At 38.6% G+C, this 15,779-nt stretch overlaps 6 protein-coding genes across 6 annotated transcripts; 5 read left to right on the top strand and 1 right to left on the bottom strand.

Annotated features, from left to right (window-relative positions):
* Positions 1–2,267: 2,267 nt before the first annotated feature.
* Positions 2,268–4,403, top strand: FRE3 (ferric-chelate reductase; the record flags this gene model as incomplete). The annotated part of the gene is made up of 1 exon (XM_033913593.1): positions 2,268–4,403. One exon carries the CDS (start codon positions 2,268–2,270, stop codon positions 4,401–4,403), a length of 2,136 nt encoding a protein of 711 aa, XP_033769484.1.
* A 1,931-nt stretch (positions 4,404–6,334) lies between these two features.
* Positions 6,335–6,796, top strand: FIT2 (Fit2p; the record flags this gene model as incomplete). The annotated part of the gene is made up of 1 exon (XM_033913594.1): positions 6,335–6,796. One exon carries the CDS (start codon positions 6,335–6,337, stop codon positions 6,794–6,796), a length of 462 nt encoding a protein of 153 aa, XP_033769485.1.
* A 445-nt stretch (positions 6,797–7,241) lies between these two features.
* On the bottom strand, positions 7,242–7,856 carry FIT3 (Fit3p; the record flags this gene model as incomplete). Its single annotated transcript, XM_033913595.1, has 1 exon — positions 7,242–7,856. The coding sequence occupies one exon, from the start codon at positions 7,854–7,856 to the stop codon at positions 7,242–7,244; it is 615 nt and encodes a 204-aa protein (XP_033769486.1).
* A 503-nt stretch (positions 7,857–8,359) lies between these two features.
* FRE5 (putative ferric-chelate reductase) lies at positions 8,360–10,444 on the top strand (the record flags this gene model as incomplete). The annotated part of the gene is made up of 1 exon (XM_033913596.1): positions 8,360–10,444. The coding sequence occupies one exon, from the start codon at positions 8,360–8,362 to the stop codon at positions 10,442–10,444; it is 2,085 nt and encodes a 694-aa protein (XP_033769487.1).
* A 1,375-nt stretch (positions 10,445–11,819) lies between these two features.
* On the top strand, positions 11,820–12,722 carry SPAR_O04840 (uncharacterized protein; the record flags this gene model as incomplete). The annotated part of the gene is made up of 1 exon (XM_033913597.1): positions 11,820–12,722. One exon carries the CDS (start codon positions 11,820–11,822, stop codon positions 12,720–12,722), a length of 903 nt encoding a protein of 300 aa, XP_033769488.1.
* Positions 12,723–13,641: 919 nt separating this feature from the next.
* PHR1 (deoxyribodipyrimidine photo-lyase PHR1) lies at positions 13,642–15,339 on the top strand (the record flags this gene model as incomplete). Its single annotated transcript, XM_033913598.1, has 1 exon — positions 13,642–15,339. One exon carries the CDS (start codon positions 13,642–13,644, stop codon positions 15,337–15,339), a length of 1,698 nt encoding a protein of 565 aa, XP_033769489.1.
* Positions 15,340–15,779: the final 440 nt, after the last annotated feature.

Here is a 15,779-nt window from a genome sequence, read left to right on the forward strand (position 1 = left end):
AAAGTGCACAGAAACTGAATAAGTTGCATGCATTGTTTACTTTTTTGGTACCCTTTTGCTGGCACGACAGTAAAGACTGCGGCAGGTTCGAAGATAAAGTTTTTTTGAGGGAGGCTTAAAATACGCGGCCAGTACAAAAGGCGTTAAAGGAGGGCACAGGCTTCAGAAAACCTGCCAGGAATATTACATAAGTTGCAAGTTTTTTTCCAATATATGACGAGAGGGTTTTCACTCCATTAGCATGGTTATATTTCTATTTTTATTTTATAAAAAATATAAGATATATTATGAATTTTTCTGAAGATGCATTACTCTTTTACGGCTTGCATTGCGAGATTCTTATAACTACGAACTAGTGTCGGCAAAGCGCACGTCCATGTTTAAGTATCAATAATTGGGAATATCATCTTTATGCTAAAAAAAATATTGAACGATGTAGTGATGCTGCTTGGCCTGGTGATGAAACTCAGTATGTCACTTAAATCAAAATCGAATTTTTGATGAGGCCGGTTTTTAAAGTAACTACTAACTGAATTAGGGGGGCCTATCTGGGATGCAGGACGCTCTAAAAGGACGCTCTTAAAGGGCGTCCTCGAACTTTTATCTCTCAATTTGGTTAAACTACACTTGCTTCGTAAGATTAATAATAAGAGCAAGAAATGCTTGCCAGCATATGCTATCGCAGGCACGGCATGTCGCACATTGTAGTTAATTCGGGGAGTCATGGAACAATTAAACACATAGAGAAGAATTTGAAATTTATCACCCGCCGGCATATTTCTTACAACTTTTGTTAGTTCCACTGGACAAAAAAACCACTTAATAAGTAATTGATGCTGCGTCATCGTATAACTTCCCAAAGTCTTTGATTAGTGAAAAATACCGGTAATTTACAGTTTGAACTTTCGGGAAGACAGAGGATGGCTACTAACATAGTTCGTGAAGTGGGAGACATAGAATGCGGACAGTTGATTTAGTCCGCCCCGTACACAATTTGAGCTCCCAAAGTAGCGTGCCTTATAGTCAGACGTTACTTTAACAGGAAATATAAGAACCAAGAATCCAGATCAAAAATATCGTCCAAGGAAAAAATCCCATTTCTTGAAGGGAATTGCATGTGCATAAAATATTGCAATCTCCAGTCGCTCCAAATTAACTTTTTAATTAAGCGGCGATCTTTTGAACATGTCGCATTTTAAGAAATCGTCCATTAAGTGGAGCCCATAGAAAATAAACGCTAGTACGATTCAAGGATGATTTATCATTCAATGATAGTACCACAGCCTTTTCCGGAGTTTGCGAAGATGGCCAAAAGACAAAACTTTTTAACGTACGTTCGTAGAAGGCGCATTTTTGATAAGGTTCAGCTGTGACTTAGATGTCGGGAAGTTGTTAGCATTCATTAAATTTCTGCAGTAGTTCAGCATATGGATGCTTTCAATCTTTTAGTTTAACTTTACCCTTAGAAAATTTTCGCTAGGAACAATTAAAACTGCTTAAAAAACAAAGCGAGAAATAAGCAACACACTTTGTCATTTTGATGAAGGTGTACTAAGTTGCTACTTAACTTTCTTCACGGTATGCAGTGAGAGAGAGTGTCTGAAACATTCTGTGCCTCCGGCTTAGGAATGCAGCTAGAGAGGCACTAGTTTTTTACTAAAAATACGCCAGAGATGAAACGTTTGGATAAAGTCTAAAATCACTAAAACAATACAATTTGAACTTTTCCGAAAGATATCGGCCAATAAAAAATGCAAAGAACTGTCAAAAGTTGGCCGCTTTGGTGACCCTAGATCATACTTTACATTTGTGAACGGGATAATTGTGACTTCTTTTGTAAAATGCACCCAGGTCTCATTTTGCCTTTATTTCGGGTGTATAGTAGAGAAAAATTCAATATGAAGAATAAGTCTTTTGCGAGCGTTAAGACAAGCACAACTATTGCAATCGGTGACGTGATTGAACTCGAGAATCATCCAGGGCCGATATTTGAGTTTTACCTGAAATGTGGGTGTAACTCATCTCAAAAATTTGACGAAAAGCTTAACTTCTTACATCCAGCAAAAGCTACTGTTTCGTTGGCTATGAATAGACTCTTTTTTTTTTAGCTGTCAGAAAGCTTTCATCTTTGAAGTAGATGTGCGGAATATGATCAATTGCTTTCTATCAAAATAATTACCGCTACTTATATAAGTGGCAAGAGAATGAATAACTTCAATCGCGGCTCAACTTTTTTTATTTAGAAACTATGAAATACAACGAACACAATGCATTGGGTCCTCCTTTTTGGTACTATTCTGCTATTCCGCCTGCCAGGAGCAGGCGCCTCCCCGGCTAAGACAAAAATGTATGGCAAGTTACCGCTAGTTTTAACAGACGCCTGCATGGGAGTTCTCAGCGAAGTGACCTGGGAGTATAGCAGCGATGATTTATATGCATCACCAGCATGTACATATGAACCGGCATTACAGTCAATGCTGTACTGTATTTACGAATCATTGAATGAAAAAGGTTATTCAAACAAGACCTTTGAAAAAACATTCGCTGCTATCAAGGAAGATTGCGCATATTATACTGACAGCCTTCAGAATATGACTAATACTGATTTCTACAATATGCTGAATAACGGAACAAAGCATATAGTGCAATATGCTGAAGGTAGCGCCAATATTACGTACCCAATTGAGATAGATTCCCAAGTAAGGGAAAATTACTATTACTCTTACCATGGTTTCTACGCCAACTATGACATTGGTCATACATATGGTGGTATTATTTGCGCCTATTTTGTGGGTGTTATGATTCTTGCCAGCATTCTTCATTATATGAGTTACACTCCGTTTAAAACTGCCTTATTTAAACAAAGACTTGTCAGATATGTGAGAAGATATTTGACGCTACCTACCATCTGGGGTAAGCACGCGTCGAGCTTTTCTCACCTTAAAGTTTTCACAGGGTACCTTCCCACACGATTTGAAGGTGTCATTATACTTGGATACCTTGTCCTTCATACAGTTTTCCTGGCATACGGCTATCAGTATGATCCTTACAATTTAATCTTCGACTCTCGTAGAGAACAGGTTGCTCGATACGTGGCCGATAGAAGTGGGGTCCTGGCATTTGCACACTTTCCCCTAATAGCTCTTTTTGCAGGAAGAAACAATTTTCTAGAATTTATCTCTGGCGTGAAATATACCTCTTTCATTATGTTTCATAAATGGCTGGGAAGAATGATGTTTTTAGATGCTATGATTCATGGTGCTGCTTATACCAGTTATGCAGTATTCTATAAAGATTGGGAAGTGAGCAAGGAAGAGACATATTGGCAATTTGGAGTAGCTGCCCTTTGTATAGCTGGTGTTATTGTTTTTTTTTCCTTGGCAATGTTCAGAAAATTCTTTTATGAAGCTTTCTTATTTCTTCATATTGTGCTTGGCGCATTGTTCTTTTATACGTGTTGGGAGCACGTCGTAGAGCTGAGTGGTATCGAATGGATATACGCTGCCATTGCTATTTGGATTATTGATAGGCTCATTCGAATTCTAAGAGTATCATATTTCGGTTTCCCTAAGGCCTCGTTGCAGCTAGTTGGAGATGACATCATCCGAGTTACAGTCGAAAGGCCAGCAAGACTATGGAAAGCCAAACCAGGACAATATGTCTTCGTGTCATTTATACATCCGCTGTATTTTTGGCAGTCACACCCTTTCACTGTTTTAGATTCAATTATCAAAGATGGTGAGCTGATTATTATTCTGAAGGAAAAGAAGGGAGTAACAAGACTTGTTAAAAAATACGTCCACCGCAATGGAGGTAAGGCATCTATGAGACTAGCTATAGAAGGACCATATGGCTCTTCCTCTGCAGTCAATTATTATGATAATGTCTTGCTACTTACGGGGGGCACTGGTTTGCCTGGACCCATTGCACATGCAATTAAACTTGGAAAAACTTCAGCGGCAGCTGGAAAACAATCTGTAAAATTAGTGGTTGCAGTTAGAGGGTTTGACGTGCTCGAGGCTTACAAACCAGAGCTAATGTGTTTAGAGAATATGAATGTACAGCTCCACATCTACAACACAATGCAAGTTCCACCATTAACCCCCAATGATAGTTTGGATATTTCTCAACAGGATGAAAAAGCCGATGGAAAAGGTACTGTTATGGCAACAACTCTAGAAAAGTCACCTAATCCATTTGAATTTGATGGTGCTGTTTTTCATCATGGAAGACCGAATGTCGAAAAGCTTCTGCATCAGGCCGCTGACCTAAATGGCTCGTTGGCTGTGGTTTGTTGTGGGCCTCCTGTTTTCGTTGACGAAGTAAGAGATCAGACTGCAAAGATTGTTCTAGAGAAACCTGCAAAGGCAATCGAATACTTTGAAGAATACCAAAGTTGGTAGTCAGTTCTCTTATTTATTTATCTACTATTTTACCTATCACAAGTATATATTTAAGTGTCTTCACTTCAAAAAAAAAGTGCAAATATATGTTTAGATGCAAGAAAAGACCATCACTGGATCTTCAATAAACTTTTCCAATGCACTAAATTTTCGAAGCACACAAGTTTTTGGTTATTTTCTGGTTTTGTTCCGAGGCTCAATTGATTCAAATTTCTTTTTCTCCAATAAGCTGAAATCTTTTCTGGATTGACACTCCTTTCTAATAGCTATGGTAATCCGCGGCTAGTTTAAGATAAATGGAAGTTCCTAATAAAAACACCACAGAGATTTTTAGTAGGCATATAAACCTACTGAAATAATTTTTTAACCACCACACACCATTCTATTTCTTTTGTGCTGCGTTTGTCACCTCGTTCCACTATCTTCTCAGAAAAAAGGCAGAGCGATCTACTCAACTACCATTGTCATTCTTATAATGCTGCATATTTTCATCCAATTTCAACGAACAGATTTTCTACGAAATGTCCTTCGTCTTTTCAAATACTGTACAAAGTGAAAGAGAGGTTTTCTACTATCGACTAAGGCCCTTCGAAACTATTGAGAACAAACAGTTATGCTTATAATGCTCTCGACACATTTACCAAATAACGATAACTGAAAATAATACAAGCGGCGCTATCACCCCTAATAGTCACTAAATGAAAACCAGATACTTGTGATACGGCAAATCCCATTTTTTCTCAAACTCTAATGCCTTCATCATATACACACAACACAACTTCTCAAATTTTTTTTCCTAGCAAAAGAGTACGCATATGCGTCTAATGTAGCATTGCCATTGGAAGACAAACAATCTAGAGTTTACAAAGAAAAATGCGTGCATTTGAGGGCAAGCATCTTTAAAGACTTTGTAAGGTTCGGCAAAGCGCAGAACCACAAGCAAAGATAGTCCCGTTACACAGTACCGAAATGACAAAATATATTGAAGCAAAAGCGATCATCACGGCTTTTGCGCCAAGAAACTTTCTTACAAGAACTTCAAATTGAAATGAGAGAATTTTAAGTTATCAATAGGGAATACGACGGAATGGATCACACTTATATCCGTATGAGCCGCCCACAAAAAGTTATTTAGCAAATAAGAACGCTCGTGAGTCATTTTTCATTCGCGCAAACAAATTTACTGATGTAAGAGCAAAGGACGTACCGTAATTGGAGGATTAGCTACTGCTCCAACATTGACGTTCCAAGCAGTGGGTGTCATTATGATACGCACAAGCTTTTCTTAAAACAAAGATTCGATCGATGGAAGTCACAGAAGACATTTTAGTATAGACATTCCGTATATTTTGCGGATATTGCGGATACGAAATACGTGATACCTTTAACCATATTTCATAGATTCCCTGTATACCAAATGAAATGAGTGAAGTAAGCTTCTACAGTGAAATATCTGGGTGCTAATGACGCCAAGCCCTACGGCGATCGGAATGCGGGAACGGAAGTTAGCGGGGCTTCCAGAACGGCGGAAGCGACTGAACGAGGACAGCAAACAAAAACACCCAAAATTTCTTACTGAGAATGACCTTCGAGAGCAGGGTGCAATTTATCAAGCGATCCTTGAGCTAACAAAGTTCATTTCCCGTGCAGGATTCAAAACAATGCACCCTAAGCTCGAATGCACCCCCTCACCCCGCTTCGGACCCTTTAACAGGGAACTGTTTCGAGGTTCACCCAATTGGATTACTTGTATAATTTGTAATCTCGAGTTCCGGATAGGGCGTATACGAATCCAACCGGGTGCAGTATAATCAGCAATTTATACTACTTGGCAATATATGTATAAAACAGGAATGTGTGCGTAGTTCAGGTAAAATTTTCCGGTTTCTGTAAAAAAATCCATCATAAAGCCATCACAAAACAATAATATAATGAAATTCTCAACTATTTTCGGAGCTGCTACAGTTGTGACTGCCGTCTCGGCAGCTGCTGTGTCAAGTGTAATGACCACTAAGACTATTACTGCTACCAACGGTGGTAATGTTTATACAAAGGTTGTTACCGATACCGCTGACCCTATCATTAGTTACAGTACCACTAGAACTGTCGTTGTCAGCAATAGTGATGCTACTTACACAAAGGTGGTCACTGAAGGACCAGATACCACTTCTGAAAAGAGTACAACAAAGACACTTACTTTGACAAACGGTTCAGGTTCGTCAACCAACCTTTACACCAAGACCGTTACTCAAGCCGTCGAATCATCTACATCATCCTCTTCCTCTTCCTCCTCCTCCTCCTCCTCTGCCTCTTCTTCTGGTGCTGCCCCTGCTGCATTCCAAGGTGCAAGTGTCGGTGCATTGGCTCTTGGTTTGATTTCTTACTTATTATAAGCTTAGCTTCACAACCAGAAAAAAGCCATTAGTTATCGTGTATAGCAATATTTATACCTTATCTATGAAAAACTAATATAATTGTCTTTCCCTTTTTCACAATAATGAGTAAAGAATGAAAAATTGTTTTCATTACTTTTCTCAACAAGTAATGAAAGAAAGATAAGGATTTTTTCTTATTTCAGCTATTACTATTGTTTTTATTATTATTATTATTATTATTATTAATCATTTTCTAATATATTCTTGGGTATATTTATTTTTAATTAGATATACTTTTAACCGTTTCAAACAATTAAAGGAAGACCAACGAACTTGAAACAGTATATATACATACATACTTAATGAGTGTTATTAAAAATTTTTATTCTAACATAACTTCGAAAAAAGGCCAAGCCGCAAGGTGCTTCATAAAAAATCGGGTATTCCGCATCATTATTCACATTTACAATAACATGACAGCAGCAAGAGCAGCACCCATCAAACCAGTACCAGCGGTGATGGCATCAGCAGCACCAGTGTAACTAGATAGTTGAGCGGTGCTAGAGGATGTAGCGGAAGAAGAAGTTTCAACAGTGGTGGTTGCAGTGGTTGAAGCAGAGGAGGTAGCAGCTTCTGAGCTGGTAGAGGTGCTACTTGGAGACCAAGTGTTGCTACCTTCACCAGTCCAGACAAAAGTAGCGTCTTGGGTGACAGTCTTGGTGTAAACGTGACCGTTCTTGGTAGCAGTGATGGTAGTAGTGATACTAGAACCAGATCCTTCATCAGCAGAAGTTTCAGCAGCAGAAGAGGTCTCAGCAGCAGAGGTCACAGCAGAAGTGGTAGTAGCGGAGGTTTCAGCGGCAGAAGTTTCAGCGGCAGAAGTTTCGGCGGCAGAAGATTCGGCAGCAGAAGTACTACTAGCGTAAGAGCCTTCACCACCCCAGACAAAAGTAGCGTCTTGAGTAACAGTCTTGGTGTAGACGTGACCGTTCTTGGTGGCAGTAATGGTAGTAGTGATACTCTCAGCAAGGGCAGTAGCGGCAACAGCGGATAGGACAAAAGCGGAAGAAAATTTCATTTTTGGATTATTGTTATTATTTGTTTTAAGCGAGTGGAAGTACTTGTTTGTATCAGTTCGAACATTCATATAACGTCCTAATAGTCCAAACAGTTCTTGGCTTATATACGCCCCATATATGCACTTTTACAAAAAAAAATAACAAATCTCGAACGATAATTGAACCCCATTTTTTTGCACCCTTTCCTAGAATGGCGGAACTCGGCTCTTGAGCCCTTAGATTCCTTTCCTTTACTTACATCAAAAAATATGGGATAGCGGGGTGCGGAACAAACAGGGTGCAAAAAAAAATCTAGGACATAGGTAGGACTAGAAGACTGTGGCAGTACTACACAGCGATCATAATCCACCGTTTCCTCGTTTACTTGAATTCTACTTTTCATTAGATTGGCGATCATTAAAAAAGGAGCGCCAATTTTTTACTTGGCAAATGTGTAATGTAGTAATCTCGATATGTCGCATCGCCGATTTGTCGCAGTTGATTAATTTCACCCAGATTTCAAATGCTTTTCGCTAGATTAATACTGTTATTGGCGTACTTAGCACCAGGTTCTTTAGCAAAACCGGCTTCAACTAAGAAAAGAACGCAATGGGACCAGATAGCAATTGACGCTTGTGCTAAAGAATTGGAATCGCATAAGTTTGACACGGACGTTAAAGGTCGGCACGCTTCTCTTTGTACTTATGAACCAGCACTAGGCTCTTGGTTACATTGCGCGAAAGATGTTCTCGACAGTAGAAAGAAAAATAGAAAGATATTCGAAAAAACGTTTAGTAAAATTAATCAGTATTGCCACGATTATCACAAAGATGAGGACGTCAGTAATGAGGAGTATTATCGAATTTTAGCCAATGCATCCCTTTTTATCCGGCCTCTTGATGAGGTAAAGGAAAATATACGATATCCCGTCACTCCCGATAAAGCCTCTCTAGATAGGTGGGTATGGGCCTATTTTGGGCCCTTGGATAATATAGACAAAGGAAATGTTTATGGAGTGACGATTTGCTTATACTGGATAGGAGTTCTGTTTATTGCAGCTGTATATCACTTCTTGAACTTTTCTCGACTTAAACAAACGGTGTTCAAAAACAAGGTGTCTGCTTTCTTAAGAGGCCACTATGTTCTCCCAGCACTTGTTCATAACCACGCTATGTCTGTGGGAAGATGGTTTTTCATCGGTCTAGTCCCTACCAGGTTGGAGACGCTTGTCCTATTCGGTTACGTTTTGTTGCACGGGTTCTTGCTGAGTAGTTACAATTTTGACCATAATGAGCTGCTCAGTGATCGCAGAAGCCAAGTACTTATCTTCCTTTCCGACAGGGCAGGGATCTTGGCATTCGCGCACTTTCCTTTGATAGTACTCTTTGGTGGTAAAAACAGCACAATGACTTGGCTGACAGGTATACGATATACCGCATTCATAACCTACCACAAATGGTTAGGAAGATTCATGCTAATAGATTGTGCGATCCATGCAATAGGATACACCTACCATGCATACATAGAAAATTACTGGAAATACGTGAAATACAGTGATCTATGGACGTCCGGAAGGCATGCCATGATCATTGTTGGAGTGCTTGTGTTTTTTTCGTTCTTCTTCTTTAGACGGCATTATTACGAATTATTTGTTATTACACACATCATCCTAGCAATAGGATTTTTCCACGCATGCTGGAGACACTGCTATAAACTTGGATGGGGTGAATGGATAATGGCGTGTGCACTGTTTTGGATCGGTGACCGTTTTCTGCGGCTAATAAAGATTGCAATTTTTGGAATGCCATGGGCTAAATTGAAGCTGTGCGGTGAGTCCATGATAGAAGTGAGAGTTTCAAAAAGCTCTAAATGGTGGAAAGCCAAGGCTGGCCAATATATCTATCTGTACTTTTTAAAACCAAAAATATTCTGGCAATCACATCCGTTCACGGTCATGGATTCTTTGGTTGAAGATGGAGAGTTGGTAGTTGTGATAACGGTCAAAAATGGGTTGACCAAAAAATTGCAAGAATACCTTTTACAGAGCGACGGGTACACGGAAATGCGAGTATTAGCAGAAGGACCGTACGGACAAAGCACGCGAACACATTTATTTGAAAGCCTCCTATTTATTGCTGGAGGGGCGGGCGTTCCTGGACCTCTGTCGATGGCAATAAAGGCTGGTCGGCAGGTCAAAAGTAACGATGCTTATCAAACGATCAAGTTTGTGTGGAGTGTACGGAACCTTGAACTCTTGGAAGTGTATCACAAGGAGATAATGGTGCTGAAAGAGTTGAACGTAGACACAAAAATTTGCTTTACAGGAGAGCGTAAAGATGAATCGAGTGTGGAAGAGGGTGCAGCTGCTAATATGAATACGGAAGGCAGGCTGCTGACGACATCGAAATCAGCGGAAATTATTACTGATTTTGGACGACCAAATATCGATGAAGCAATTGAAGATGCAGTAAGTGGCGCGAAATCGTTACTGGTCACCTGTTGCGGATCAGAAGGGTTTGTGGACAAGACGAGAGAGTTGACAGCAAAAAAAGTTCTTGAAAATGGTGACAAATGGATAGAATACGTAGAAGAGTTCCAAAACTGGTAGCTCTATTACCGTGTCCTATCGATTCTCACTTGTTAAGAAGTATGTTTAACCACAATATGACTCGACTTTGCTCAAATTGGTATTCTATGCTTCTAATCCTTAAAAATCCACATGTAACTATTAATGCGGCGAGGACGCTATATACCTCCCGCTTCTCCTTATTTAATAACTTTATAGACATTTGCTGTGTTTTCAAAATGCATAGGGTCTCTAGAGTATTTTACCACCAAAGAACAACACTTTACTGCACTATTACCATTCAAAAAAAGGATACATCGCTAGTATTCTTGGTACGAAGATTACAGTCACTGGGGTTGGGTTGACAGAAACATCAAATCAACATGGCTATTAATTTTTACTACTCACCTGATAGCAACCATGGATGGGTAATCAAAGTTGTAGGAAGAGTACTTATCGAAGAATAGTAAAAACAGTATGTGCTTCATTTCAATGCAATTGCATCTTAAGTATATAGCGTTCCTGCTGTTAATCGCGAGAATGAAACTCATCATAACGCTTCTAAGACACGGCTGGCTACATAGGGAGATCTTCTTCACCGTGATATGAAATTGATATTTTAGTCACGATGGAAAAACAAAAGCCTTCCGTAATATCGGGGATACCCAATTGAAAACAGTCTGGCTATTCATTCACCTTTCCAAAGAACGTTCCTCGAAGCTCCAGTCTAATCTGCCATGCATCTCTGAAAACTGCCTTCGTTGTAAGACCAAAATTGCGGTTCGTTCTTGACCTATTTGGGTTTAGAAAGTACGCAAAATGCGATCTTTCATTAAAGAATTGATACCATTTTTCCGAGGGAGCGGTATTTTTGCCAGATTCTGTCAGTTATCAGCGAAGGGTAATATATCACAAATACATAAACTGTGAAAATCAAGTGAAATAAGAACTTCTTTGTTTTATTACTGTCATTTAATGCCAGTGCAACGAAAACGTATACGGCGGCGATACGCAAATGCCTCGTAGAAATACTTAAGTAATAAAATATTTATTTAATCAATCTTCAATTTGTAAAAGAATGGAGTTTACACTAACTGGCATCACCTGCCGTGGGTTTGAAGTTTCTATGGTAATGGTATCTCAAACATGATATGAGGCTCTCGACGAAAATTATCCCTTCCAGTTATCGCCTATGGCGCATGTCATAAAGGCTTATAAAAGCGAGGCTCATAGGAAGAGCACTTCTTTGTTAGCAACAGTGGCTCATTATACGTTAAGCCTCTTAAACATTTTTTGAAGGTCCCGTGCATGGAAGCAGCGAAAAACAGCAGCAGCTATTTTCATTGAAGAACTATATAAAAGGTAGGAAGCAGAAAGTAAAATATAGTAGTTTAAAGAAGAAAAGAACCAATCAGCAATGCGTGGCTTCAGTAGTCAAAATTTAAGTGATGATGACAATTATAAAATTGAAAAGACTCAACGGAAAACAATTCCCGAACGTCTCCATTTTAACAGAGAAAGAAATATGCCTATTGCCAGTATATTCGGGACTAGAGGATATTTCGTATTTTCAAGTGAGCAATCCTATGACAAATTTAAACAGACGAACTTTAATATCAGTGTTCTAGATGCGGAAGGTGTTGGTGTTCCTCTTTTTCATATTATCCAAAGTTATAACGTTTTAGGCAGATTCACTCGGAGCTCGCCGGATTTTTATGTCTACAAGTACATTTTACGAAGAGTGCAGGACCCGCCTTTATACTCTGAATGCAAGGTTATTTGCGAAGATAAGGTTTTTCGTTTATGCGAAGTATTGTGTTGTGAAATTTACGCCAGCCAAGGATTTTTTGAAACTAAATACGATTTCTTCTTTCCTTCTAAAACTCATCCTGTCAAGAAGCATCAAGTAATTAGACAAAGTAGCATGCGAGATCTATATTCCACCTTGGATGGTATGCGATTTCGTTGGCATGTGAAATTCTATAGCGATCATTTTCGGTTGATGTACTTAGATGAGAGCCTCAGTTTATCAAACAGTGGCCAGAAGGAAAGGCAAGAACAAAACCAAAGAAAAATGAAGGCTCCAGATTTTATAATTGGCCATTATACAAGGACTTTTTCCGACGTACTCCCCAGAGCCACATCAAAATGCTCCAACCTTATTATTGGAGAACAGTCACGACCAGACTCTCTCGGTATCACTTCTGTTCCAGAATTGACTGAGGAATTTGCTTGTCAGGGGGCTTTAATCCATTATCTGCTGCATATAGAACGAGAAAGAGACAAAAATAGAAAAAGAAACATAAACAGAATGTGGTGAAGTAAGATACAATCTGTTGGCTTATTGCCTGGGGATTCTTTTCCCACCTGTCCCATTAGAAGAATACAAACGTGACGTGTGATACCCAAAGGAATATTATGCCAATCCATAGCAGGTAACTGTGATTATGAGGTAAAGTGAATTATGATGGCTCTTTAGGTTCAATTCAGCAGGTAGCTATCTGAAGCATTACGACTTTAGCCAAATGAAATACATACATATTAGCTAGAACTCACATCACATATTTTTTTAGTTTTTCAATACGTAATTCTTGCCCGTAATTAATCTGGGAATTTTTATATTTATTGGCAATATTGGGGTCGAGAAAATGTTGCTTTTGGTTTGAGTTTACACAGAATTTATTCCTACCATTAAAGCACAGTCAGAATTATGGTCCTTTGTATGCATTTTAACAATATTGAATTTGGCACTGGTACATACATTAATTGCTCATCATATTTATAAAATGTCATTTTTGAAGCTAATTAACGAATATTTTGTAGCAAGTCTAAACCGTGCTATTTGGTGTTGTATATTTAAACTCAACTTTTTAACAATATGAGAAATCACAACTGTTTTTCCTCGAAATTTTATTTCAAAATTCTATCCAGGAGCAGTGTTAGAGCTACTCGAAAGCCATAAATCCTCGCCGATAGAATACTGAAAAAGCTATTGATATGAAAAACACAGTTTTATCGTGCCAGCTACAACAGCTACGTTAGTTGACTATGTATCCTTCTTCGTAAGCATTTAAATCAATTATTTTGGGTCCGAACTGCATATCTCGCTTTTACTAGCGCCGCTTTTCTTTCTCATTTTTTGAAAACTGTCAAGTTAAATCTTAAGGGGTAAAACATACTTACTTTGGCATTTATTTCTTTTCAATCCGTTTCAAAGAGCAGAAAAGTAGACACTGAGAATGAAAAGAACTATAGTATCTTCCTCGAATGCGTATGTTCACAAGAAATCTAAGCTAGATATAGAACATGATTTCGAACAATACCACTCGGTGAACAAAAAGTATTATCCAAGACCAATTACTAGGACGGGTGCCAATCAATTCAACAATAAGTCTCGGGCTAAACCCATGGAAATTGTGGAAAAGCTGCAGAAGAAGCAAAAACAGTCATTTGAGGGTGTCAGCACTGTCATGCACTGGTTTAGAAATGATTTACGTTTATATGATAATGTGGGACTGTGCCAAAGTGTTGCGCTATTCCAGCAATTAAGGCAAAAAAATGCAAAAGCCAAGTTGTACGCCGTTTATGTTATCAATGAAGATGATTGGAGAGCTCACATGGATAGTGGATGGAAACTGATGTTTATTGTAGGGGCATTGAAAAGTTTGCAGCAGTCTTTAGCCGAATTACACATACCTCTTCTTCTGTGGGAATTCAATACGCCAAAAAGCAGTTTATCTAATTCGAAAGAGTTTGTAGAGTTTTTCAAGGAAAAATGTATGAATGTAAGTTCAGGAAAAGGTACGATAATTACTGCTAATATAGAATATCAAACAGACGAGCTATACCGTGATATTAGGTTGCTAGAGGGTACAGACCAAAGACTGCAATTAAATTACTACCACGACTCTTGCATTGTTGCTCCCGGATTGATCACCACTGACAAAGGCACTAACTATTCTGTATTTACTCCATGGTACAAGAAATGGGTGCTATATGTGAATAAACACAAAAAGGGCAGTTCCGAGATTTGTCATCAGCACATAATTGAACCATTAAAGTACAATGAAACGTTTGAACTGAAACCGTTCCAATATTCACTACCAGATGAATTTCTTCAATATATACCCAAATCTAAATGGTGCTTGCCAGACGTTTCTGAAGAAGCAGCCTTATCTAGATTGAAAGATTTCCTCGGAACGAAAAGTTTTAAGTACAACAATGAAAAAGACATGCTATCTTTGGGCGGAACCTCTGGGCTAAGTGTGTATATAACTACTGGTAGGATAAGCACAAGAGTTATAGTCAACCAGGCATTCCAATCATGTAATGGACAAATGATGTCAAAAGCACTCAAGGATAATTCGTCCACCCAAAATTTTATCAAGGAAGTTGCATGGAGAGATTTTTACAGACATTGTATGTGCAATTGGCCGTATACCTCGATGGGAATGCCTTATCGATTAGATACATTAGACATAAAGTGGGAGAATGATCCTGTAGTATTTGAAAAGTGGTGTACTGGTAATACAGGCATTCCCATAGTGGACGCCATAATGAGAAAATTACTGTACACAGGTTATATTAATAATAGATCTAGAATGATCACAGCCTCTTTTCTTTCTAAGAATTTATTAATAGACTGGAGATGGGGTGAACGCTGGTTTATGAAACATCTGATAGATGGTGATTCATCATCAAATGTTGGTGGCTGGGGATTTTGTTCTAGTACAGGAATTGATGCCCAGCCATATTTTAGAGTTTTTAATATGGATATACAAGCAAAAAAATACGACCCAAAAATGGTATTTGTCAAAAAATGGGTTCCAGAATTGATTTGTTCTGAAAATAAGCGTCCAGAAAACTATCCAGAACCGTTAGTTGATTTAAAGCATAGTAGGGAGCGTGCTTTAAAGGTTTATAAAGATGCAATGTAAAAATATAACGCCTCCGGATAACGAAGGTGTAGTTCAGTAGTTTTGCTACTTTACCTTGTATTCACTAAATTTTATGACGTTATTCCACTAGCAAGGCTCTTTATTATATGCATTAAAACAAAAAAACATGCGATAATCTCAGGAATTTACGAAGGTAATAAAATTTATGGTTCTTATAGCAAACATTCCTTCGAGACAACATCAATTGCTGCTGGTGATTATGTCTTATTACTATTATAAGTACTGTAGCCTCAGAATGACTACTGAAATAGGTGCTCATTTCAATCCAGACTTGGCCAATACAACCACCTAGCTGAAGATGATAAGAGAGTTTATCAATATCCCCGGTACTTTGTTCACTGTAATACCAGATTTTACAGTAAAATATCATACGATTCTTCAGGATGATAAACTATCGGATTAAACACAACAGTTGGAAT

This window comes from Saccharomyces paradoxus, chromosome XV, assembly GCF_002079055.1.
Source record: "Saccharomyces paradoxus chromosome XV, complete sequence".
NCBI classification, from domain to species: Eukaryota; Fungi; Ascomycota; class Saccharomycetes; order Saccharomycetales; family Saccharomycetaceae; genus Saccharomyces; species Saccharomyces paradoxus.